Source organism: Electrona antarctica (assembly GCF_951216825.1).
Source record: "Electrona antarctica genome assembly, chromosome: 12".
NCBI classification, from domain to species: domain Eukaryota; kingdom Metazoa; phylum Chordata; class Actinopteri; order Myctophiformes; family Myctophidae; genus Electrona; species Electrona antarctica.
In genome coordinates, this window is record NC_136793.1 from 21,042,303 (window position 1) to 21,070,137 (window position 27,835).

A 27,835-nucleotide genomic window follows, 5' to 3' on the forward strand; every position below is an offset into this window, starting at 1 on the left:
AACATTTGTGTTTGATTGCTGATTGCTGGTAGTGTTTTGCCACCCCCCCCCCCCCCCCCCCCCCCATCAAACAAAAATGTTTGGTCAAGCCATGTGACTCCCCCCTCCCACCAATTTGGAAGCTGAAAAATCTGACTGATACATTTTGATCACTTTTGAAAACACAAAACAGCATACAATTGGCAGAAATGTGAGCGCCTATATCTGAAGTTGCGATTTGACCCAGGGGAAATTTTGACAATTCAAGATTATAATTTAGGTCAAAATATGAAGTGGCAGGTACCACCATGAGGCCAATTTAAAAAATCTGGGGTGGAGGTTCTTCTTTGACCTGCTGTACTGGGAGTGTGCGTATACAAAGTTTCATGCCTATTAGTCTAGCAGTGCCTGAGATTAGCTGTACATTACTTTACTGTATGTAAACAACATACAGTATGTATTTAGAACAAATATTTTACTCATCATAAACACTTTTACAACAATATGCTTGTGTACGTGTATGCGTTTACACGCACGCACAAGTACTGTCCATAGGATGTATCTCTTGCTATTGTCAAGTAAATTGACATCTAATTATGCTAAGATGCAAACGTAAGACATGTTTTAAATGAAAACAACGTAACAGCTACATTGGACTTTTGCACGAGCCTATACACTGATTTTCAAAGCCCACACTTCTCCCTGTACATTTTGGCATTATTTACATTCAATTTTATTTTAATTCCTTCTTGCTTTCCCCCTCTTTAGCTCACCTGGGCCACAAGTGAAAGTGAAGTAGTTGCCATAAACACTCAGGCTTTATCGTCTGGGGTAAACACGGCCAGCAGTCATTTCATCACATACTCCTGCTTTAATGAGAGATGACCTCAAGCCATTTCTAGGCTGTAAAGGACACTCTATAGCAGCTTTAGTGCAACAGAGACTGCATGGGCTCTCTGTGCAGAGGTCATAGAGTCTGGCCATTAACCACGTACGTTCAACCTGGTGGTGTCCCTGTTTTGGGCATGCCATTATAGGCAAAAGTAAAAACAAGAAGAATTTTGACAAATTTTCAACACCAAAATAGCAAAAATCTAAAAGCTCACAATGTGTCATACATTGTCGCACGATTCAGGAGTTCAGAGTTGGTGTTGTGTTGGCTATAGTTCTCACTCTCGCATCGCATCAAATAGCTCTATATCCAGCTTTTTAGTAAACAGAAAATGCATTTTCAGGTCGTAAGACCAATTTTATCCAATAAGAAGAGATACAGGAACAGGATAAGTGAAATTGGATTACACAAAGAAAGGAGCAGGAAAAAAAAGTGACTAAAATTTAAGCTGATAAATGGGTACTCTGTCCTGATTGGATCCTTTAACGTGGGAGTGGACGGGTGCTGTTCCTTGTTTCAATGAGGTGAATCATAGGTCAGCGAAGAGCACCAGCTTTAAAAAAAGGGAATGAGTTTTATTTTTATTTTTTAAGAGATGGAGAGATGGGGAGATCCCTGAACTTAGAGTTTTGAATTTAGAGAGAGAGGCTCATCAGTTCTGATTCGAAGCCCTGAGTTGTGGAAAAGCAGAGCCCTCTGATGGAAGTTGGAACACAAGGCCATGCAGGTGTCATTGGCTTCTCACTCTCTTTTTATTGCACTTTATGTTGCATGTTTTGGCATGCGCATGCATTCGCCGCATCTCATTGAAAACGGCAGCTAATTTATTTATTTTAACGATGTCAAAAAACACCCGTTTTAGAATATGTTACACCAGGGGGTGAGGTTCATTTATATGAAAATAACAGTTCTTGACAGTTCTTGAATACATCAGAATCTTCTGATGCAGAAGATTCTGATGTATTCAAGAACTGTTATTTGTTTATTGTATTCAAGAACTGTTATATACCGGTAGGTCCAAAAACACCCGTTTTAGAATATGTTACACCAAGGGTGAGGTTAATTTATATGAAAATAACAAGTTAAAATAACAAGTTATATGCAGTATGCAAGTATCATGTGCATTGTAAGCTGTAAACTTGGGAGGGACTTGATTGTATCAGTGAGATTATATACAGCTATACCTGTATAAGGAAACAAAAACATGCTGCTGAACCCCAGACATGTTACAGTACCCATACAAATATAAAAACACTGTATTCTCTGCGTTCATTTCGTTCTGGGTGAGTGAAACTGACTCTTGTGCATGTGTCCATTTTACTGTCTCAGAGTTAGAGGTAGAGGTAGTGTAAGTGATAGTTTTTGTTAAAAACTTAACTTAACTTGAAAAAAGGTCTGACATACAACATCCATGGAACACAGTGCCTCAGAGATGCTGGGAGACTCGTGAGTACGTATGTATTTACACCTCCCCACGGCACGGAGGGGCCCTTCACCTACATTATATTCACGTTCTTCTCTTTCAGGGATGCAGGCCTTGTTATTGAGCAATACGCTGAGCTTTGTGCAACGAGGGCCCACCCACTCATTCTCAGTGCCATCTCCCCCCTTCACAAAGAATGGCCCTACACACAAAACCAAGAGGCGTAATACTATTCACGCTTACAACACGTCACATCGCGACTGAGCATGTAGTTGTACTGCCGATCAGCTATTTTTGGTAGGCCACCTTCACACCTCTCTTACAATTACTGTTGAATTTGTACACACACACACAAAATACGCACGCACGCACGCACGCACGCACACACGCACGCGCGCACGCACGCACACGCACGCGCACACGCGCACACACACACACACACACACACACACACACACACACACACACACACACACACACACACACACACACACACACACACACACACACACACACACACACACACACACACACACTTCATGACTACTTATTTGAAAGAATGAAAGGTTCTATATAAATAAAGATCATTATCACTGTATATTATGATGATTATATAGAATATAGAATATATAGAATAGAATATTTGTGTTGTGTTCTATATACTGTACACAGAGAGTATCTAATACTACTACACTTCTAATCTGTAGTGTTCATTTAACCTTTATGGAACATTGGGTCCATTTTTACACTCTCAGAGATGAGGATTTTAAACCACAACATACTGTACTGAGATATTCATATTATAAAGAGGAAAAGAGCAGTGACTCCTGTTTGGTTATTGGCCTTGAAATGTTTATAGGTTTTTCCAACGGAGGGTGTTGGGCTGTTGAGGACTGAACCACTCCACAATGGACCCAAAACTCTGCAGCAGCCCAGAACCTTTATGAAAGTGCCAAATATGAATCACTGCACGGCGGATGCCAGACGGGCCTTTCCTGTGTTGCTAAGAGAGGAGCCCCTCGGACTGGAACCGTCCGGGGAGCCAGAGGGGGGTTAAGTGCTTTGGATGGCTGTACAGTGCTGCGCGTTAGATAGCACTCGATGCTCCTACTCCTGCCCCTCAGCATGGGTGGTCTCGGCTTGATTCTTTTTTATACCACCACCTATTAGCACCACGGGCTGGTGATTTATGCAGCTGTCAACTTGGACTTCATCAGCTCCGTCAGGCACAAGTGAATTGTGGGTATCGTGGCAGAGCCATTCCTTTCTCTGCCTGTTACTTACTGGGGCTAAAGAAAACTGCCCCTGTGTGCGAAAAGGGAAAGGAGAGAAAAAATAACTCTGTTTAAGAGGAAAATACAGTTTGGGGAATAAAAACAAGGACACATACCACTGGAGGCAAAGAGCCCTCCTCTATGAAGACATTCCATGCCTAACATCTGGTTGGCTGAATATAAGGCAGAGTCTGTGGCTCAGTTAAAGCAAGGTGAAAACAAAGGAATTCATAGTTGAAACGGCAATCATACAACTAAACAGTACGGGGTGGGTTCTGCAATAAAGCCTACTACAGCATCCATCCTAAATTGTAGCCAGACTTACCAGGACAGAATATGATTGCGTTTGCTTAAATATATAGTTGAACTTTACTTTCAGTAAGTGAGTTGTTATAACCTAAAATATTTATATAACTTCATAGTGATGGAATTCTATTATATGTATGATACTATAAAAGGGCTCTCAGAATAGAGCATAACATATCTCCACCAGGCTGGGTTGCATACCCAGACAGGTACCCAGACAGGTACCCAGACAGGTACCCAGACAGGGCTGGGTTGCGTACCCAGACAGGGCTGTATAAGGTTTTGGCTCTGTGTTGTGATTCAAATTTGGGTTCAATTAGATGATGCATTCATGATTTTGTTTTTTTTTCTGTAAAATAGGCACCAAATTTGTGGAACCAATATTTGCCATTCAGTATGAAAAATCTAAAATCACATGATCTCTGGAAGAAATTATCAATGATACAGTATGTAATCTAGTCATGCAGAAGTCCTTTTGCCGTTGTGAGCTTATAGATCGGCTATTTTAGCTATTTGACATACATCAACGTATATGGTTTAAGTTGTTAACCTGTAGTGTGAAGTCTGTGCACTGGGGTCGTGTTCTCTCCTCCGTGTCATCAGTGCCCATACCCAAGGTGGGGTTGGCAAAAGGGCCTTTCTGTGTGGAGTTTGCATGTTCTCCCCGTGTCCCCTAGGGTAGGTACCCTCACAAACAACATGCAATAATCCTGGTCTCTAAACTACCTCCCCCTGGCCAGCCGGGGCGTCTGATGGAGGGGAAAGGAACTCGTCGGAATAACGTGTTCCTTCCACGTGCCCCCCCCCCCCCCCTGTTAGGTGAAAAGAAGCAGCTTGGACTCCTCATGCATAGAAGGAAGCAGGACACACACACACACACACACACACACACACACACACACACACACACACACACACACACACACACACACACACACACACGGAGACAGAGGAAGTAGGTTGGCAGAGGAAGTGTAGTGCCCAGGATTACATTAGATAATTGACACTGGGTGAAACAATGGGTTGCAAAAATGAGTACTACAGACGAAAAACGGTTTAAGTCCACACTAATTATCCATAATGTATAAATGATGGATAAGGGGTCAGGACAACGAGGCCTTTTCGTGGAGGGGTCAGAATAAATGTTCGTCTGTAGAATAAACAAGAAATGATCACATAGTGATATTTGTCAGGTGAAAGAAGCACTGTCCCCATTGTGTTCCCCCACCTATATTAATATGATTATTATTTTAGTAACGTGTATGCAGCCGTGTTTGGTTTGAAGTTACTGTATATCGAGTGTCGTTCGAACATTGCAAACGCGTCTTCCCCGTCAACCCGTGAGTGATCATGCTTGTCTGCTGCGTTGCTCTGCACTGTGTCTCAGACAGTGTGTTAGTCTGTGTGGCTGCCAGGAATATATGCCTCTCCTCTCCCATTCCCATTGCCCAGAGGCCGCTTTGCCGTCCCATTGGCTAGAAGCAGCCAATCACGACTAGGTGGCGGAACTGTCGGCTACATTTTATGGGTACAGGTAGATGTATGTCAGGTTTCATCTGAAAAAAGTGTACTTAAGTACCGTACGTGACGTGAGTAAATTTACTTTACACCACTGTTCGAAAGACTGCTAGATTCATGCTTGGTCCGGGTGAAACCTGGTTTAAACATAGACCGACATCCATGAAGGGGAGGCGGAGTCACACACATATGGCTGATCTACGTGATTCTTTACCATAAGGATCATATTAGGCAAAGAAGAAAAGAGTCCCTGTGGTGCTAATGTAATGCCCAGGGCCAAGCATTTGCAATGAAAATTATGATTTGCCTCAAAAGCTTTCCATGCGCTTTAAAGTGTTAGAAGCTAATTGGGTTAGATCTGTTTGCATTGTAATCATCACAACCGAGAGCCTTAAACTTCCTTAAAATCGTGGAAATAGAGGGGGGGAAATAGTTAATGTATCTGTGGAAAGTGTCAAATAGGATTGCATACAAATGAAATATGAAGTGATGATTGTCATGCTCAATTATCTTCAACTATGATGTGATGTGATGTGACTGACCAGGTAAGGCAGGTTGAGCGGTCAGTTTAGTCATGGTGCATGACATTTTCTACCAGTCATGTGTACTTATAACTGCCTGTAATTATGGCCATGATAACTTCTGACGGATCTCCATATATACATACTGTACACATTACAACTTTACAAGTATACAGCCCTACATACATACATACATACATACATACATACATACATACATACATACATACCCTGCACGCACGCACGCACGCACGCACGCACGCACGCACGCGCACACGCACGCGCGCACGCACGCACGCACGCACGCACGCACGCACGCACGCACGCACGCACGCGCACACACACACACACACACACACACACACACACACACACACACACACACACACACACACACACACACCATGTATGTTATTTTACTTGCGGCAGCTTTGTCTATGCAGAGCGACCAGACCTACATCATAGATGTTCCCATTTGAAATGTCTGCCATTGGCTCCGCACAGGGTGTGACTGGAGGCAAAGCCCTTTCTTCAGTGTAAAGTGGTTTTCTTAATTTATGCCAGGTCAGAGGGAAAGGTCATACTTTTGCATTTAAAAAATGCAAAAAAAGATTACAACCCTGTGAAGGTCACACACTAGCTCACCAGATGCCAGTGAGTGTGATCAAATGGTTCCCAATTAGAACCATATAATTTGGGAACATTACGATATTAAAGATGGCAGCTTGGTTTTTCCAAGCAAAACTAACTTCATGCGTGGCTGACCATAATTTGGGGGTTCTCCTGCATGTATGCAGAGGGGTAGCGCTGGTGGGTGGTGTTGTGTGTGTTTGTGTGTGTGTTTGTAGGGGCGTGTTGGGGGGAGGGGTGTTCACATCACTTCTCTGGAGAAGAAAAATGTTGGTACGCGTTCAAACTGACATGTCGTAGTGCCAGAAGCAACGTCAGTGAGGATGGAAAGGACTGGAGAGAGTTAAGTAGGAATACTGGAAGTGTGTAATGGAGGACGCCTTTGGCTGCGTCTGGAGGAAAGGCCAAAAAAAGAACTTGTGTGCGCCACACTGTGACTCACTACATCATAGTGGCAAGATTTGCTGTCAGGTACAGAAATGGAACTTAGTGGAATAGCATTAAACTATGAACGGATTAATAACATAATCATAATAACATAATCAGAACAATAACCCTCGTCAGTGATATACAGTATGTAATCTAGTCATACAGTAATTCCCAACTTTCTCTAAACTTCAGTGAACATCCCTTGGAAATAGCAGATCTACAAGATCACGTGTTGCAACGCAATGTGGCTAGTTTCATTGCTCCACAGTCTGGAGCAACGGAAAAGCTATCATGAGTAAAATATAAAGCCGAAGTGGAGCCTTCTCCCCACTTCCGTTTCGTTTTTACAGTCGCGGAAATGTATCCTAATATGAATAGAAATCATCTAACCATATATAGCTTGTTGCTTAGCAGAAAAGGAAAGAAAAAAATGTAATGTAAAGATATTTTTAAATATATTTTCGTGAACGGAAATAGCAGCTTCCTTACTCTGATGTGGTGTAGTTCCAGACTCTACAGTATATAGCATTCGGAGATTGTGGAATAGTTATCTGGCTACACGAGACTATTATTTGACGTACAACAAAGTATATAGCATTTAAGTGGTTAATCGTGTCTGCAAACAAAAAGGCAGTTGGACAGAGAACTACCCAATGCCGGCCATGCATGTGCTTCAATCATTTCCCAAAAATGTAGTAGTAGTATCAATGGATGTGGATGTCTCTATGACTTTCCACCTGAGTCAATAAAGAAACACTATTTGGACCACCGACTCTCCCAAATAAATTATATTAAATGATTAGATGAGAGAGAGAGAGAGAGAGAGAGAAAGAGAGAGAGAGAGAGAGACATAATAAAGTAGATAAACTGATCTCTCTGATAATATTATCTTATGTACCCCAACAAAACCCATGTGATTCCTTTATGCTCCATCATACGACACTATAGCATGCCAAAAACAGCAGATCTACGACGTATCCATCCCATCCGTGACTCGTTGTGCTTGTACTTTTGGCACGCAACACCTTCTTACACCTTCACCCAAGTACAAATGGGTCTCTCTGTCTCTAGGTCATCGTCGGATGAGTCCTCCAGTGGTGTCTCCAGTCATCTCCATTATCCATACATCTGGCCAGCTTGCCAGTACTCTCCGCCCCTGCATCCTTCTTATATGTCCACGTCGTAGGTAGTTGTGGGACGCCCTCATGATCGATGCCTGTGTGTTGGCTCGCATTGAGAGAGAAAAGGTAAAGCTAATGCTTGGATCCCTGGCTAGACATGTCAAAACAGAGGTCACAGACCTGAGTGTGACTTTAGACTCAGACCTACATTTTAACTCTCACTTTAGTAAGGTCACAAGAACATCTTTTTTTCATTTAAGAAACATGGCTAAAATAAGACCTTTTTTAAATCAGAGAGATGCAGAAGTACTTGTACATGCTTTTATCACAAGCCGACTAGACTATTGCAACTCCCTTTTTACAGGATTACCCAAAAAATCTACAATTAATCCAGAATGCGGCAGCTAGAATATTAACAAATACCAGAAGAAGAGATCACATTAGTCCAGTCCTGTCAACACTACATTGGTTACCAGTATCGTTTAGAATAGATTTTAAAGCACTTTTATTTGTTTATAAAGCACTTAATAACCTGACACCTTCGTATATTAAGGATTCCATACATTTTTATGTTCCCACTAGAACACTCCCACTAGGTCTTCATCCACTCTTCTATTAAAACTACCAAAAGCTCAACATAAGAACACCGGTGAGGCCGCTTTCTGGGTCTATGGCCCCAAGTTGTGGAACACACTACCACTGCACCTTAAAAGGGCGACCTCCCTTGATGTTTTTAAGAGCGAGTTGAAAACTTATTTTTTCAACTTGGCATTTGTTTAGATTTATCTTGTCTTCATATTCAATGGTCTGATACAATTTTCCTTACCATTTTCTACTTTTGTATTGCCATTTTTATTTGCTAATTTGTATATATTGTGTCTTGTATTGACCTGCTTTTTGTTTTTCGGCATTCCGCTGCTTGTTATTTTTTATGTGAAGCACTTTGGGTTGCATTTTATGTATGAAAGGTGCTATATAAATAAAGTTTATTATTATTATTATTATTATTATTGCACAATCCTGCTGACTGGGAGCTCCCGATATCTGCACCAGAAGATGCCAGTGACTAGTCAGTCTCATTTTCCTGGCTGATGTCTTCCCACTCACTCTCGGTAGCATCCCAAACAAATGCTTGTTAGTAACGTGCTCGTTCTGGTTCATCTACTGTAACTATAAATGCACCAAGTCTCTGGACGTCTGTACGATTGTAATCCACGTAAAATTGTGTGTGTCAAATTCGACACACACGTTCCACAACCCCACAGGGAGTGCAGTGCCCGGTGTCGAGTCGGTCGGACCCACGGTTTTCCAGAACCGCCACGAAAGGCCTCTGCCGGGCCAAAAAAGGCCTCTGCCATTTGGTCATGCCTGACAAAGAACTCCATATAGGGGCATAAAAGGGACACAGACATAATATCTGGGTGGGGCATTCATTTCCAACTTGCGTCGTTCCAAGTAGACCAGTGCCCAAAGGGCACCGCTGTAGAGGCTCCAACGCATAATATCTGGGTATAGGCCAGTGCTGTAGAGGCCCCACGGGCACCGCTCTAGTGTTTAGTAACGCATGTATCATTCTGGTGTATGACGCCATCCAGGGACTTCTGCAGGCCAGGCTCCAGAGTCCAGCATTAACTCACAGCTGAATTATTGCGACTGTAGGTCACAGTTTACTATGAAAACCTGCATTTCCCGTCAGTGTGTCTGTCATGTCACGCTTCTCGCCCTCAGGGCGTCTTACTGGTATGAGAACAGCACAGTCACAGAGAAGCAGCTGAGCTTATTATGTCGAGACTCAGGCCTAGTGTTTAAGGCGCATACAGTACCACATAGGCTCAGTCAGATACAGCCTGTCAGCAAGTCATGGGTTCGATTCCCGGGCCCGGTGACCTTTGCTGCGTGTCACCCCCCATCTCTCTCCCCATCTTCTGTACTTTACTATCCAAAAAAGGCAGAAGAGACCCAAATATATCAATAAATAATAATAAATAAATACAAGAAAGAAAAGAAAGAAAAAAGTTGTGACTTTGGAGAGGTTAGAATTCCACTTCTTTCAGCACAGTGCGTCCTGCTGTCATCAGAGGTGGAACGACCGGGAGGATGTTATACTAGGTGATCACCTCAGTTTTCTTAGCCTTTTGCATGACCAATCATGGCACACTGCCATGTGTATTAGAGTGTATTAGTGAAGCCAAGTTCTTGCTCCCGTCCACTGATGGCCTGCCTACGTGCATATTCCAGGATTATAATGAAGAGGAAGGGGGCGAGCGTGACCCTTTGCATCACCTCTACCAGGATGTCAAACTCTTCACTGTTGCCACCTGGGGTCAACGCCTTGGCTCTTGTGCTTGTGTACATGACTCCTTTAGCCCTGAGTAGTTTGGGAGAAGAGCACCGTAGGCCTTGAGCATCTTCATTGTCATGCCTCTGTGTATCACGTCAAATGCCTTTTTCTTTTTGAAGTTGATGAAACACAGCTGATAAGTTGTTCCTCTTCACCTCTTCGATGATCCTCCTGGGCTGGAAGGACTGCATATACATCTGGTGCTATGTTTAAGGTTTGTAAAGTCTCCCCAGTGTCTGTGTGCGTGCGTGCGTGCGTGCGTGCGTGCGTGCGTGCGTGCGTGCGTGCGTGCGTGCGTGCGTGCGTGCGTGCGTGCGTGCGTGCGCGTGTGCGTGTGTGCGTTTGAGAAGTGAAAGATACGTTTGCTCAGCTCAGTGAAGCGATGCAACCCCTCATGGCCAGGTTGCCAGTGAAGCATGAGGCGAGGATCTGACTGGGCCCTCCAAGTGATCTCTGGAACAGCAGGAGTTAACAGAGACCAGGGTCTGTCTCACTCCTCTGTTGACACTCTCTCACTCTGTTGGCTCCCTCATAACCCCTTATCACTCTCTCACTCTGTTGGCTCCCTCAGTTATAACCCCTTATCAAAATGTTTTGCCTCTCCCACACTCCCCAATAGCCACATTTTGGAGGATATTCTGGCTCCAATCTGCCACCTTGTGGTTAAGTTGAAAATGTTGCTTTTGCTCAAATAATAAAATGCATAACTTTTTATGTTGGGAAAAGGTTATTGAAGGAATATTGTTTGCATCAAACCTAAGTCCACTTTTTAAATCTAACCATGTAATGTTTAAATAACTCTTTATATATATTTCAAATTTTAAAATGTATGTATTAATGAACCACACTTCTGTAATAGTATCTGGTATCAAGTATTCCACTGTAGAATCTGTGGGCACATTTGGTGTTGTAGCCAAATGGCAGATATGGCCTAAGCTAATTTAAAGGTGATATTCTTTGGTAAAACAAAGTTGTTGTTTTTTGTTTTGTTTCAAAAACGTTAAAGCTCTATATTCTGATAGATAGTAATCATTGCTACAGAGTGATTGTTTAGTAACAAGGGTCTCTTCATTTAACCAACTTTCTTTCATGGTTGCCATATTTCAACTAATCAGAAGAGAGAAACCGATCAGCTTCAATTTGATAGTGTTCCAGTCTCAAGTTTGTCTGCTCATACAGTTTCTTTCTTTTTTCTCTTTTGGGGTCATCAATTCCAATTTCACTTGTTTATCCTGTATGCATTTTCTCTCTTTTCGGTCGGTATCCTGAATAGATTTTTTTTTTTAAATTACACCATTTTGATGCCATTGAACAATAGATGTGGTAAATGTCTGAGCTGTAGCTGTAACTTTGAAGAGTTTGAAAATACTTTTAGTCTGTCGTTTTACACCCTTTCATAAGGACAATGTGTACGACTTTACGATTTACGAGTTTTTCATTACAAACAAGATTGTTGCATAGCAGATGATTAATCTTGTGAGGAATGAAAATAACAAATGCTGTCACCTCTGGCACTAGTCCTAGAAGAGTTTTTTTTAGCTATTTTTGGTATAAAAAAATCCGACCCATCTGAACTGACTGGTTCAGATGGGTGTGCTCAGCTGTGTGCGTGCGTGCGTGCGTGCGTGCGTGCATGCGTGCGTGCGTGCGTGCGTGCGTGCACACATGTGTGCGTGTGTGTGTGTGTGTGTGTGTGTGTGTGAGTTAGGCTACTCATCAGTGACACCTTAGGTGAGTGCGTTATTTCCGTACTCAAGTGGACATATACACAGGGACAGACTTGCAAACATAGATAGTGGCAGACACACATAGTTGTTCATTGGAGTGGTTAGCATTAGCATCACTAAAACTCCAATATAATATACAAACAAGCCAAGCAATAAGAAAAATTGGCCCCTGCCTCTCTAACATTCAAGCACGTCCATGATTAAAAGTGTCTGCTAAAAGCTTAAAGTGTAAATTGTAAAAGCTGGGACTAGTATAGAGTGACACAGGATTCATCATCTAAGAAGAGGAGTCCTTCTAATTACAATTTAATAATAATAATAATAATAATAATAACTAGAAAAAGTGCCCTTCTGGGCACAGGTCTCCACCAGGAGGATAGGAGTGTGTGTGATGTTTGGCAAAATGTTTAGGAGTAATATAATCATGTTTTGTGTGTGTGTGTGTGTGTGTGTGTGTGTGTGTGTGTGTGTGTGTGTGTGTGTGTGTGTGTGTGTGAGAGAGAGACACGGCTTGGCCTGTTGTAGCGCCACCATGAGGCTGATTTGAAAACTGTCAAGTGGCATTTCTTCCTCAGCCTAGTGGGAATGTGCATGCACAGTTTCACCGCGATCGGATGCTGCGTTGAGCGATTTGTACAAAACGGGTACAAAGCGGGCTACTCCTGACAAGTTTAGAAGCCAATTTTAGGCAATGAAGATTATGAGAAATCAAACAAACCTGTCTTGATCACATGACTATGGAGAGCATGTGTACCGATTTGCGTGAAATTTGGATAAAATCTGAAGGAGTAATATTAGAAAATGTGTTTTACATATGTCGGCCTCCTGGTGGCGCTATAAAGAGCAGATGTGAAAAATTCCAGGCAAAGGTTTTTCCTTGGCCTCTAGGGAGTTGGCATACAAAGTTATCCACAGATCCGTGCAGTTAGAGGTAAAAACACTTTTTGGAGAGTTATAGCGCCACCATGAGGCTGAGTTGAAAATGTTCACGTGGCATTTCTTCCTCGGCCTAGTGGGAATGTGCGTGCACAATTTCACGGAAATTACATGATGTGTCCATGATTTGCAGCATTTTGTTTGAAACTGAGCACTCCTGCAAACTTTGGAAGCCAATCTTAGCCAATCAGGATGGAGTCTGAGAAATCTGAAAGACCCGTTTCGTTGAATGGCTATAGAGAGACTGTGTACCAATGTGCGTGATGTTTGGACAAAATCTGTAGGTGTACTGTCCAAAAACTGGTTTTGCACAAAGCGGCCTCCTGGTGGCGCTATAACAGGCCGTTCTGGAAATTCTGGGGCAGAGGTTGTGTGCAAAATTTGACATCGACCGGGTTAACGGTGCCGGAGATTAGCTGTTCACAGACGGACGGACACACACACACACGGACGGACACACACACGGACGGACGGACGGAGTGCAAAACATACTCTCTCCCCATGCCTTCGGCCTGGTGGAGACAATAAGACCATTACTACTGTGAAAATGCAGTCTAAGTTGTAACTACATGGTTATACGAACAGATGGCAGCAATTCTCTCTAATTAAATAGAAAGCAAGGCCAGTCCTACCATGGGAGAAAAGTGTCCACACTTTTTCATGTCAAGGACCCCCACATTAATATGTATTTGGCCGTGGACCCCCATCTGATAATATTTTGTACTATAGGGAGGGACCCCCATACAAGATTTGTGTTGAAAAAGTATTTAAAAACTATTTCGACTGTTTCATTTTAGTTTCAATATGTTGGGGAACCCCCGAAACCCCCAAGTTCACTAGAACTAACATGATGTTACAATGTTAGAGCCTCAGGGTCAGCAGAGAGGTTTTGGGAAGTGACCTGATGTACTTCCACCCCCCACTTCACTTCAGTGATGCTTGGGACCTCGACTACGTCTCGTTCCTGACAGCATCACTGTCGTGCCAATGTCACAGTAAAGCACACTCTCTCGTGTAATATTGCTTAAGTGAATGGACTGAGGTAACATTAATACTAGTTGAATCAACACACAAATAAGTGCACATGCGCATGCACGTATGCATTCACATTGTTTGATTAAAACATCGTATTGATAATTATCATATCATTTCATTAACTTTTACTTGGTGTTGGTTCTTCATAATGGACAGTCGTGAGGATTGAGTAACTTTCGAGAGATCATGAAAGACTGTGGTCACCTCTAGCTTCCGTTAGTATAGCCTACTCATTGTGCTTGGTAAAATGTCATCTCATATCCGCGGAACATGTTGTATACCACAGAGCCTAGCAAAGGTGTGTGTGTGTGTGCGTGCGTGCGTGCGTGCGTGCGTGCGTGCGTGCGTGCGTGCGTGCGTGCGTGCGTGCGTGTGTGTACGTATGTGTGTGTCTGTGTGGTATATTTTCATTGGTGCACAAAGAGTGATCTGTCACATGTGAAAGAAGTGCCATCTACGTTTAGGGTAGTGAGGATACAGTATATCTTCAGTGTGTTGTGAAGAGGTCAAATACTTGCAGGAAGAACGAAGTTATAAAGGTACAAATGGCTGTAGCGAGGCATTCTGAAAACATTGAGGTCCAAGATGAAGACCAAGACGATACAAACTACAAGAATGAAACCACCGTCACTACAAGAAGAACTAATATAGAAATGTCCGAAGAAGGACATTATGAGCGTCTTGATCTGCAAAAGAAAGACGATGCAGTCTATGAAGATCTTCGTGCCAAGACCAGGAAGCACAAAGGCCTACCGAAGAAGATACGGCAGTCTGGTGAGATTATTGAGACAAAAAATGCCCCTTTAAAAAAACGTTAAACTTTTAAAGAAGAGGTTCAAAGATTGTAACTCATCTTACTTCTTCCATTTAGCAAAATGATGCGTAGCCTTTCTGTGAGCCAGTTCAGGAAGATGAGTCGCAGGGTCAGGGACAAAAAAACAATACAAATCTGAAATAGGCCTAATAATTGAAAATTAGATCTTTCAAAAGGACTTCATACAAATAATGAATAGAATTAAATATATGGGTTAATCCTTGAATAAAGTAGTGAGTACTTTTCAGAAGTAGTGAAAATCGTTCATCTACAAGCTTACAACGTGTCGCATTGCAACACATTGTGAGCTTGTAGATTGTCTACCTTCACTTGTTTGGGTCCCAGGGAGACATCAAATGTATACGTTTTGGGTCTCAAGCTAAAACATTTGGGATCTACTTCCAATGCTGAGCAGGGATAGCAGAGACCGCCAAGATAAAAGAATATTCACATTGTTGCATTTACATTTTAAAATTTTTATCTATTTGTGAGTTGTCTGACTGAGAACTCAACATTTAATTATAACTACTTATCATGTAATGTGAAATTCTGCTCAAGCTAACGAGGACAGGAGTGTAGCCTAATATTAAAGATGGACATGGAGACAGAGGAGACATGAGGGACACTGAGACTGAGGACAGTGGACAGTTAGAGAGTGAATAATGTAAAAGTATTGTTGGAGGTCATTTCAAAGCACTTTGGTCTGGTTGCATTTAGACTCTTGTTTTTGTCAAACAGGGAGAAGGCCTTTCAGAGTGGTTGGTGTGTGTCTGGTTATGCTGTGTCTTATACTGATGGGTGTGAACATAGCCCAGGCTGTGCTCTGTGAGTATTCCATGTCACTAAACTACCACATCTCTCACTCAGGGAGTTTGTTGTCTGATATTTTGTAGCTGTGAGTATTAAAGCCACCACAGTATTAACCCAGAACTTGTGACTTGTTTTTATTTTCTCATTGTTTCTTTTTGTGTGTGTTATTGCATGCATCTGAAAAGTATTATGAATAAAGTAGTGCTGACAACAAGTAACAATGCACATTAAAAAAGGATAAATTAACAACATTGAGTTTTTCTTCTTTTCAAATCAAACTTTCCACACACATGCTTATTGACCTCATCATGAACAGTAGCAACAACTGTCTTTATCATCCATTTCTGTCCTTCGCAGGTCGTTCACCCTGCAGTAACATCATGACCAACGACAACCTGACGCAGGAGAAAAACCGGCTTCAAAGTGAAGTAAACCATCTGAAGACACAGATAACAGGTGAGAGAAGATACACAATAACTGTTAAATAGTATATTATTGACATTTGAATTATTCTCGGGCATATAGAGGTAGGAAATCTTAAGTCATCACTGCTGGTGTATGACAGCTATCATAGAACAATAATTATTCTTAAAGAAGCACGTCACCCATTTTCAAGCTCATCTTCATATAATATATTGGTCGTCACTAATGCTCATTATAATATAGACAGCAGGTGAGAGAAGATACAAAATAAATATTAAATAGTGTATTATTGATATTTTAATTAATATATGGGATATAGATGTAGAAAATCTGAGTAAAGTATGGTCGTCACTAATGCTCATTATAACATGGCATCATTTCTGTCTACTCACTCTGTGTCTCATTGGTGGGCTGTGGACAGTTCAAAAACCTGTCTACCAATGACAAAGAGAAAGAAATGCCACTTGACAGTTTTCAAATCAGCCTCATGGTGGCGCTACAACAAGCCAAGCCGCATCACACACACACACACACACACACACACACACACACACACACACACACACACACACACACACACACACACACACACACACACACACACACACACACACACCACACACACACACACACACACACACACACACACACACACACACACACACACACACACACACACACACACACACACACACACACACACACACACCTATCCTCCTGGTGGAGACCTGTGCCCAGAAGGGCACTTTTTCTAGTTACAACTATATCTGTTAGAATTGTTTATCAGTACAGTGAAAATCCATCAGTAAATCTCCTGTTTGGTGTTTTTAGACAAGTCGTGCTGTTCCAGTGGATGGACGACGTTTGCAGACAGCTGTTACTACAGAACTACAGAAAAGAAAACATGGCAGGAAGGTAGAGATTACTGTCTGACTCAAGGAGCTGATCTGGTGGTCATGAACAGTAGAGAAGAACAGGTTTGTGTGTGTGTGTGTGTGTGTGTGTGTGTGTGTGTGTGTGTGTGTGTGTGTGTGTGTGTGTGTGTGTGTGTGTGTGTGTGTGTGTGTGTGTGTGTGTGTGTGTGTGTGTGTGTGTGTGTGTGTGTGTGTGTGTGTGTGTGTGTGTGTGTGTGTGTGTCCAGTGTCCATCATCCTGTATTGGATACAATTAATGATCCAATCATGTACAAATAATCAGGTATTCATCAATGGATTGAACGCTGGGTTTTTTGCATCATGGATTGGTCTGACCAGGACTGAGGGCAGATGGACGTGGCTGGATGGAACACCACTGACACAGTGAGACATTTGACATGTTTTTATATTGTAATTCTATCAAAGTCACTGTATGTGAGTGACTGAGTGGATGTGGTTCAATACATTGTTGTTTATTGTGCAGGTACTGGTACTGTATGTGAGTGACTGAGTGGATGTGGTTCAATACATTGTTGTTTATTGTGCAGGTACTGGAGAAGTGGATATCCTCATAACGATGAAGACGATGAAGACTGTGCAGCAGCCTACGGTTACCTGACTACCGGAAAATTGATTAATAAGTTATGTTCATCTACAAGGGAGTCAATTTGTGAGACTGAGAAATAATGTTTGTTTTCACTTCATTGATGCAGCTCAGTTCTGCTACAGTAGTAATTAGTAGTGAAAATGATAAAAACTAGCCATAATCACTTTATCCCATTTAAAAAAGTCATTTTAGATTTAAGAATGAGATATTCAAAAATAGCAGATGTACAAGCTCACAGCGTGGCACCCTTGTACATCTGCTATTTTTGACCATTTTCTAAAGTATTTTTAAGTGAGAATTACTGATTCACTCACTCTTTCTGTGACCATAACGTCTTTTACATATTTTTAAGTGGTGCAACCACTTCTTTAAGTGACTCTGTGTGTGTGGGTGGCTGGCTGGCTGGGTGGCTGGGTGCGTCTGAGCACAAAAACAGCATGGTTGTTTTTCATCACCTGTGCGCAACCTAACACACACACAAACACACGCACATATTAACTGTATATATGGTGATTTCGGGTGTGCCAGTACAGTACAGTACAGTACAGTACAGTACAGGGTACAGTAGAGGGACCCCCACACGGTAACTTTGTCATTTCTCAACCGTTTCGGACGCGGGGGCTATGTCAGTGGTGCTCAATTATCTGTATTTGGCCGCAGGCCCCCATCTGAAAATATGTTGTTCCAGGGTAAAAGTATAACATAATGCTTAAAACACCTAAAGGGGTTCCCGGGTTAACGTATTTTTATATTTTTATGCACACAGACTAGCCTCGCATCCACGTACCGTAGGCGGGTGTTCTTTCGCTAGAAGACGATTTCATTCCGTTATGGTGGGCAATTACATTTTTCCCCCCTTCATTCACTCCTGTTGTAAGCACAATCTTTAACAGCGTTCTTTCTCAGCTTCGTTTCTCCATCCGCACCTGGGTTGGCAATTAGGCGATTGTTGTAGCTCAATGAAAAATCTCCTCTGCTTCACAGTTAGCACATTTATAGCAGCACCGAAGGAGCCCTAGGGTGACACGAACATGGCGGATTACGACTTCCGGTTAGCGGCTCTATAGTGTCCTGGTCCATTCATTTTACAGAACGCAACTCTGCTGTGCGCATGCGCGGCACGTAATTACTGCGGTAGGCTTAATACAAACCACCATTGAACTATGATGCAGTTTATTCATTTTGCTTTCACAACTTGAATATGCTGGGGGAACATTTACCGAAAATAGCAGATCTACTGTAGAAGCTCACAATAGGTCACAACACGATGCATTATGAGCTTGTTGATCAGCTATTTACAGTGAGGTTAATTGGGTGAAAAGGGAAATACTAGAGAGCAGAGGTTCTCAAAGAGGAGTCCCCCGGACCCCTAGGAGGGTTCCAGAGGGGTCCAAGAAAAAATATATATTGCCTCTTTCTTAGGTTATTTGACAATTTTGCCAATGTTTGACCCGTTTTAGTTTTTGATTCGTTTTAATGCAGAAAATGTTTTTTTTGTGTGTTTTTATTTTATTGCTATTGTTCATATACTGTAGTAAGCTATCACAATGCCACGTGTTGTTGTCGTATTGTTATTTTTGATCTTTTTTATATTTCTGGAATAATATATGATTGAAATGTGTTTAAAATGTATGAATATTCATTATTATGTTTAAAATGTCTGAGTATTCATGAATATGTTCAGATGTTCAGCTAGAACAACATGCGGCTAAGATAAGCAGAGCAGGTTGAAAGGTATTAAAGGGATAGTTCACACACAAAAATACTTTTTTTGGGGGGGGGGGGGGGGGGGGCTGGGATTTTAACTGATTAATTTAGATTAGATAGAAAAATACTGCGAATTTAAGCATTTTAGTCGCTGACCACAATGCTACATTATACACGCTCAATACGCACTGCGAGTAGGGTAACACGTTGAGGGGGGCAACAAAATGTGCCAAAAAGTGCCAAGCCGACCCTCATAACAAATTTCTCCCCGGCTCTGCCGCGTAATAAGGAGCGGCCGTGTGTGCGTCCTCACAAACGGCGAAAATAGCCGATCTGAATGAGGAATAGCAGCGCTCTCGTCAGGAGGTCAGTTATGTCCCGTAACATTCCACTGTTCTGAAATACTTAAAAGTATTGTGCAGTTTGAAAGTATTGTCTTTTACAGAAGGTCCTTGCATTTATATAGGCTACCTGAACCTGAATATATTCCTGAATGAATTGCACTGATCTGTTCAGTACCACCTTGATAAGAAAATAAACAATATTTTGTTGCTTAAGCTTATGTATTTATTCACTATTTATTGCATTCACTCGTATACCAAAATCCACTTGAATTGAAAACAAAAGGCTTCTCAGGTCAAATATTAATATGCGATTAAAATGGGATTCATTTTGATTAATTAAAGCCTTAAATTGGTTTCAGGGTCTATTGAATGTGAAGGAGGAGGTGACAAATGACTCAATGAGCCTATGACACACAGTATGGCAGCACTATAGTTCCAGGTGTTCGTTCAGGCACACAGAAATAAATACTGTGGCCAGATGTAGGCTAATTTCCTGGGTCTAGTAGGACTGTAGTAAATAACAAAAAATAAATCACCCTACATTTTTCTAAATAAAGACATTAGCGACTTGTTCGAATGCCCCCGCCCCGAAAGAAAGAAAGCAGCAAATTAAAAAGATTTAACACTCACCTTTTACTTTCTCTAATAACAACCTAAAACATGAACCTTGGTTGAAAGACCTAAAGTTGTCCTTTGAACTTTTACTCCACTTACCTCAAAGGAAATGTTATACTTCACTACAATTATTTGACAACTTTAGTTGCTGATTGATTGATTGATTTATTGAATACTTTAACAGTTTGCAAGTTACTTTGCAGATTAATCAAAGTAGCATATCAATAAAAGATAGACATAGATTTTGAATTGCATAAAGAACAGACCTGAATACTAGAAAAAGTGCCCTTCCGGGCACAGGTCTCCACCAGGAGGATAGGACTGTGTGAGATGTTTGGCAAAATGTTTAGGAGTAATATAAACATGTTTGTTTGTTTGTTTGTTTTTTGCAACAATGTTCTTTTGTTGAGGAAATGCAGAGCCAGATCACTCATAGCATCTCTGAGGATAGAATTCTGGATGAGCAGGACATGTGCAGCATTTTGAACAAAACGGGCCACTCCTGAAAACTTTGGAAGGCAATGTTAGCCAATCAGTGTAGAATCTGAGAAATCCAACATACTGTCTTGTTCACATAACTACAGAGATCATGTGTACCGATTTGCGTGAGATTTGGATGAAATCTGTGCGACTAACATAAGCAATGTGTTTTGCAGAAATCGGCCTCATGGTGGCGATCCTCAGAGACGGAGCCTCACTAATGTTCATGATACAGTACCGTAGGATGATGACCTACACCTCACTAATGTTCATGATACAGTACCGTAGGATGATGACGTACACCTCACTAATGTTCATGATACAGTACCGTAGGATGATGACGTGCACCTCACTAATGTTCATGATACAGTACCGTAGGATGATGACGTACACCTCACTAATGTTCATGATACAGTACCGTAGGATGATGACGTACACCTCACTAATGTTCATGATACAGTACCGTAGGATGATGACGTACACCTCACTAATGTTCATGATACAGTACCGTAGGATGATGACATACACCTCACTAATGTTCATGATACAGTACCGTAGGATGATGACGTGCACCTCACTAATGTTCATGATACAGTACCGTAGGATGATGATGTACACCTCACTAATGTTCATGATACAGTACCGTAGGATGATGACGTGCACCTCACTAATGTTCATGATACAGTACCGTAGGATGATGACAGAGACTACATTAATGTTCATGATACAGTACCGTAGGATGATGACAGAGACTACATTAATGTTCATGATACAGACTAAGTACCGTAGCACAGTCTACACTATCTGTGTCTCAGAGGTGGTTGTTTCTGGTTGTTTAAATGACGGCTGTTTATTTTTACTTTCTGTTATTGATTTATGCAAGGACAGAGGTTTCTATTTCAACCGTGTTAACTGTCCGGGAAGAGAAAAGGCTGTTAGTTTCCATTCATTTATCAAACAAAGTAGCGTACACACCAGAAAAATAGCACTGACTATAAGTCGCAAGAAATCATGGGGCATTGACGCAGGGGTCCTTGGGGGTGTTCCAGTGGGTCCCCAGCCAAATGATTGATAGTTGGGAACCAAATGGACCAAATGTGTCTGTAACTCTGAGAGTGTACTAATGGAACCAATATAATATGCCTTTATTATGTGTCTGTAACTCTGAGAGTGTACTAATGGAACCAAAACCCTCTGTATACAGTATGCCTTTATGTGGCTGTAACCCTGAGTGTACAAACGAAACGGACACAGAGTTACACAAACATTGATGATACAGTGCAGATTTACAGTCCCAGAGATCAAATTGGTATCTCTATTCACAAAATGATATTTTCCACTGTCATTATGGTCTGTCTGTCTGTCTGTCTGTCTGTCTGTCTGTCTGCACGCGTGCGTGCGTGCGTGCGTGCGTGCGTGCGTGCGTGCGTGCGTGCGTGCGTGCGTGCGTGCAAGGATGCAACAGACTGAACACTGTAGGTGTTTCAGTGTGTTACAGTGTGCAATGGACTATAACTATATGTGTGTGTTTCTGGCCATATGCAGTCTGTACAGACCCTCGTATAGATAGCTAGCCTCTTTCAGAGCTATAAAACATTTAACAACTTCAAATACACTTCTAGGTTTACATAACTGTCACAACTACAATGCTTTGAGACAAACTCAATGAAGAATTTATTGTATTATTTAATTCACAACCAAGCAAAGCCTTCACAGGACCACAATGGAAACGAGGGCTTTTGTTATCCTTTTAACAATCATTGTAAAATCGTACCTGTACTATTTTCAAACTGTTAATAAAGTATCCAATCAATCAATCAATCAATCAATCAATCAATCAACTCAAGTAGTTATTTGATAATAATAATAATAATAATAATAATAATAATAATAATAATACATAAAAAAGGATATGTTGTTAATGTCCACTACTGGCCTTCCCCTAATCTGGATCCGCAATTATGAATTTACAAAATCTGGTGGTAAAAAAAAATAAAAAATCAATATGTGAAACATTTTTGAGAACGTTCTTCCTTGGCACTCTACAGAAGGCATTTGGGATTTGGCACTGATCAGCCCAGTGGTTTCTGAGATTAGCCGTGGACACAGACAGACACACATACTGTAGGTGACAACTCCTTGACAACTGTCCCTCCAGAGGCCAAGCCGATAAATGCAGCTCAAATTTTTACACCATGGCCCCTAGGTGGCGGGCCTCAGCCACAAACAAGAGATACACTGCCTGCCTGCCTGCCTGCCTGCCTGCCTGCCTGCCTGCCTGCCTGCCTGCCAACATGCATGCATGCATGCAGCATCATGCCTCATGCCTGCCTGCAGCATCATGCCTGCCTGTCTGTCTGTCTGTCTGTCTGTCTGTCTGTCTGTCTGTCTGTCTGTCTGTCTGTCTGTCTGTCTGTCTGCCTGCCTGCCTGCCTGCCGGCCTGCCTGTCTGCCTCAGAGTATCAAATGTTATCATTTGTACTGTAATGAACTGTACTGAACTGTAATGAACTGTACAAGCCTTCCTCCCTGGCCTCTCTATGTGTTTGTGTGTGTGTGTGTGTGTGTGTGTGTGTGTGTGTGTGTGCGTGCGTGCGTGCGTGCGTGCGTGCGTGCGTGCGTGCGTGCGTGCGTGCGTGCGTGCGTGCGTGCGTGCGTGCGTACGTGCGTGTGACGTAATGGCTGCTAAAAACTCAGCTTCCCATCATGCACCTGTGCACGGTGTGAAGCTCAACAGCGCCACTTTGTCACCTGTTGGTACCCTAAACAGACAGAGAGACATATGGACCCTAAACAGACATAGGGACACACATTGGTGGCTGCACTACTCAAAAAGGGCAGGGTATAACACCTTTTTTTTAGAGTGTATTCTTTCCTAATTATTAACATTTTGTTTATTGTCATGATTTGTGAAAGGTATTTCAATAAATACTTTCTGAAACGTCTATGGGGAAAAATGAATGGGAAATTCTCTTCCGGGCCACTCATCGTTCTGAAAGGGAGCGGGACTGCGACGCTCTATTAGTCAGAAATGTAAACACAAAACAGTTTCCATTGTGATCCTATGTATTCAATTCATCAACATAGCATGAAAACAAAAGAAACACTATATATGTACAAAGGAGACCAGACAGATTTAAGGGAGGAGCTGACGAATCTCTGTGTGCAAGAGGCAGAGGAAGTCCATGTAGGAGTGTCCTCCATACACACCCATGTCCTCCACCAGGCACTGACGGAACAACCTCTCAGAATCGTCCTTCTGCCTCACTAGCTGGAGGTTCATGGACCTAGGACTCTTTTGAAGCAGACTGCTAATGATGAAGCAGAGCTTCCTAGACTGGGGGTTATCCAGCTCTGGCAGAGCACTCATGTATGTTGTCAGGTGGGCAAGAGAGGGCAGGTTGAAGATGCTCTGGATGAGTTCTGGGGGGCATGCCTGGCCCAGCCAGAGGAACATAGAACGGCCGTTCTCCAGCAGAAACATGCCAGTGTCAGCCAGCCTCTCCTCCGAGCAGCGCAGAGGAGCGTGCACCGCCTCGCTGCCAACGTCCATGTTGTGCAGTGGGATAAGGCGTGGGTAGAGGAGCAGCTGTGTTTCTTCTACTCCCATGGCCATGACTGCGAGCATCTGCAAGGCCCTGTCGTCCGTAGCCAGCTCTGTGCTGCACACTAGTGGAGCTGTCTTCATCAGACTGTTCATATAGACTGGAAACACCTTCAGGGCTTCAGGCAGGACTAGCTGGCCGGTGGGGCTGGGGTTGTTTTTCTTCCTGTAAAAGGCAAGAATTTCGGCAGTCTGGCTGACCAGGGTCTCACTCACATTCTTTATTGGCTGGGTCAGGATGGCACGGTAGGCTGATTTAGCAAAGTAGTTCATAAGGGAGTCTGTTTCGCAGCTCTTGTAGAGTTCAGAAATGCTCGAGACGCAGTTCAGACTGAGGTTGTGGATTCGTAGCCGCCTCTGCCCGCTGACGGAAGTGTACAGCATGGCACACTGTATTAAAGCTCCAGGCTCCTCGCAGAGATTGTCATCATGCTTGAACTCCACAGTCAGGGCCTTGTCACAGTCTACGGCAGCCATCTCCACCTCTGTGCTGTTGGTCATATGGATGGCTCCAAAGAAGTCACTGGCTCTGAATCCTGTGCTGGTGCGAACACGCATGACGGCATCAAAACCGATGTTCTTCATTACATCTTTCCTCAGGTCCCTTAAGAAATGCTTTCCATCTGTCTCCACCTGAAAGTTGCTGTACTTGTAAACAGATCCTCCAGTGTGTGAGGGAACATCAGCCATGGTGGCCAGGTCTGTGTACTGGTTGGGAAAGAGAAAGAGGTCCACACAGCAGCCTTGGGCCACACACTCCTTGGAGAGTTGTTCATAAACACCTTTCAGAGGCTGGAACAGAATCTTCTCTGTCTTAGTGTTGACCAGATTTTTATCATCCCTGTTCTTCAGCTTCCCAGGAGCTTCAGCTGTAGGCATGGAGGAGTGGAAAAGTAAGAGCTTACCGCTACACTCTGCTGCCTTAAGCGCCTCCAGGCCGGCCTGGATAACAGGGGCAAAGACCGTATCTGTCTCATTGTTGTCCTCAAACATGTCAGGGATCTGGTCCAGAAGGTTGCAGATTACGTCTTTCGAGTCCTGATAGTTGACCAGGAAGCCATCAAGCAGGGGGACAAACATGTCAGCTGTGTCTGAGACCACCAACATCTGAGGCTGGGTCAGGATGCTCTTCACATTGTAGAAGTGTAAGATCTTGTTGTAGGTGACAAAGCCCACATTGACTGCTGAACTCATTGTGCCATCCTCTCTGGGCAAGTTGTTGAGCAGTGCCTTCAGCTCGTTACACAAAAGTCTGACAAGACCACTTTTGATGTTGCTAGAAGAAACGTCAATCATGAAGATGTATGCAGGAGGATTGGGACGCTTGTTGTTCTTGCAAAACTCAAGGGTTGTTGTAAACTCGTAGGACCCCAGACAGAGCTCAGGCCTCTCTTGACGGTCCACCCTGCGGCCCATGTGGTCCAGAAATTGGATATAGGACTCTGGCACTTCGTTCACATAGTTACAGAATCCACACTGATAGTGACGGCCACCATCGATGAACTGCATGAAGGGGCACATGTAGGCCTTGCAGCGGTTGCAGCGTATGGGGCCTGTTTCACCATGGTCCACCAGACACAGAGGACTCTCATTCTTTGGCAAAGTTGCAAAGGGTTTTATGATGGAGGCCAAGGGCACTTTACATTGTTTTGCTAGATCACTGCTGCTGGGGAAGGAGTAGATGGTGCAGCGCATAAACCTGGGACTGGCATTGCCTTGGTCCTGTACTGTGAACTGTGTGGTGACCAAAGGAGGAACCTGGCCTCTGAGGTTTGTGGCATAAACCTGTCCCCCTCGTTTGGCTTGGTCATCCTCAATTACCTGCGTAGGGCTGGGGGTAGAGTCAGGGTCCAGTTTCTTTCGAGGGCCAGGCTTTTGGACTGCTGCTCCAGAAAAGGCCCCAGGGAAGCCAGGTTGAGGCCCCGTCATCTGGCCTCCAACCTGACCTGGTTGTTGAGGGTACCCGGGGCCAAGCTGCTGGAAGCCCCCGGGGCCTGGAGAAGGTGGTCCAGGTGGTCCTTGAAAGGGTCTGCCCATGCCTATTGCCATTGGAGGGCTTGCCATGCCCATGCTTGTTTGGGCTAACTGTGTCTGAGTCATCTGGGGTGATGTGTGAGGTGAGCGAGGAGGGCCTGGGGACATTGGTGGCTGGGTCGTAGCTGGAACAGGGGCTGTCTGGAGAGGTGGTTGGGCCACAGAGCTAACTGGGGGAGGACTTTGCATGGCCTGTAGCACATAGCTGCTGCCCAAGTTCATATCATGTATTTGATTGGTGAGCTGCTGTATGGGAGGTGATGCCTGTGAGGCCATACTGTTATATTGGGAAGGTTGTCCATAGGTGGCAGAGCCAGCTGGAGGGGCAGGGTACCTCTGTGGAAGAGCTCCATTCTGTTGGATATTTGAGTTGTAATGAATGGACACTGGTGGTGGAGGCATGCCAGTGGCAGTAGACACAGGAGGCTCCATGATCACACCTGATTGTGGTGGTACAGAGAATGCCTGTGGTGGTCCACCATAGTGACTGTACATTGACTGAACAGGAGGAATCAATCCTAAATTGCCTTGATAGCGCCCCATCCCAGACTGAGCCTGGGAGTAAGGGGGTGTTGCAACATAACCCAACTGACTCATTCTGGTGGGATGATCTCCCATATCACATTCTTCTCATACTATAAGATACTACTCAATGGGGACTGGTTGTCCGAGTCTAGAACCCGCCGCAGTGGTCTCCCGTAAGAACTTTACCGAGATGTCTAGATCCCTGTATAATGCAGAGATATCTGGGTTGTATCCTGACACGTACGGAAGGCGATGGAGTCGCTCTTGGTGAGAGCTGGTCAGGGCACATGAAGGTTGAATGCGAATATAGCCTTGAGAAGTCGCACCTGGGATATATGGAGTTCTAATTGGCATGATGTCAGCACTAAATGTCTCTGTCGTCTCGGCTGGGTCAATTGACACTGAAACGTATCATCATCATCAACCAATTATACCCTGGCATTGGTACATAATCTAAATCACGATTCACGGAAAACATACCTGCACGGTCAGCTTCCGTATGTCCGTATGACATCATATCACGTGTATTCTAAGGGACATTTGTACATATCTTCATCACGTCATGGGACATATGCTTCGTAGCATGACAAAAACACACCTGCGCAGTCAGCTTGGGGCCAGCATATGACATCATAACGTGTGCTGGCCCCAAACATCGCACCTGGCCGAAAACATGACTTGCACGCTCTGCTTGAGCAAGTAACTAGAACTGCACTCTGTCGAGTGCCTACTTGCTTGTTGCACACAAATAGGCCTTAAATGGCCTACTATAGTGCGCAAGCAGAGCGCGCAAGTATTGCCTCTATGTATATGTATATGTAATTTG

The 27,835-nt window shown here is 43.3% G+C and overlaps 1 protein-coding gene across 1 annotated transcript; it reads right to left on the reverse strand.

The window, feature by feature from the left end:
- Positions 1-23,982: 23,982 nt before the first annotated feature.
- Positions 23,983-27,081, reverse strand: LOC306934334 (protein transport protein Sec24D-like; the record flags this gene model as incomplete). The annotated part of the gene is made up of 1 exon (XM_079516903.1): positions 23,983-27,081. One exon carries the CDS (start codon positions 27,079-27,081, stop codon positions 23,983-23,985), a length of 3,099 nt encoding a protein of 1,032 aa, XP_079373029.1.
- Between the last annotated feature and the right edge of the window lie 754 nt (positions 27,082-27,835).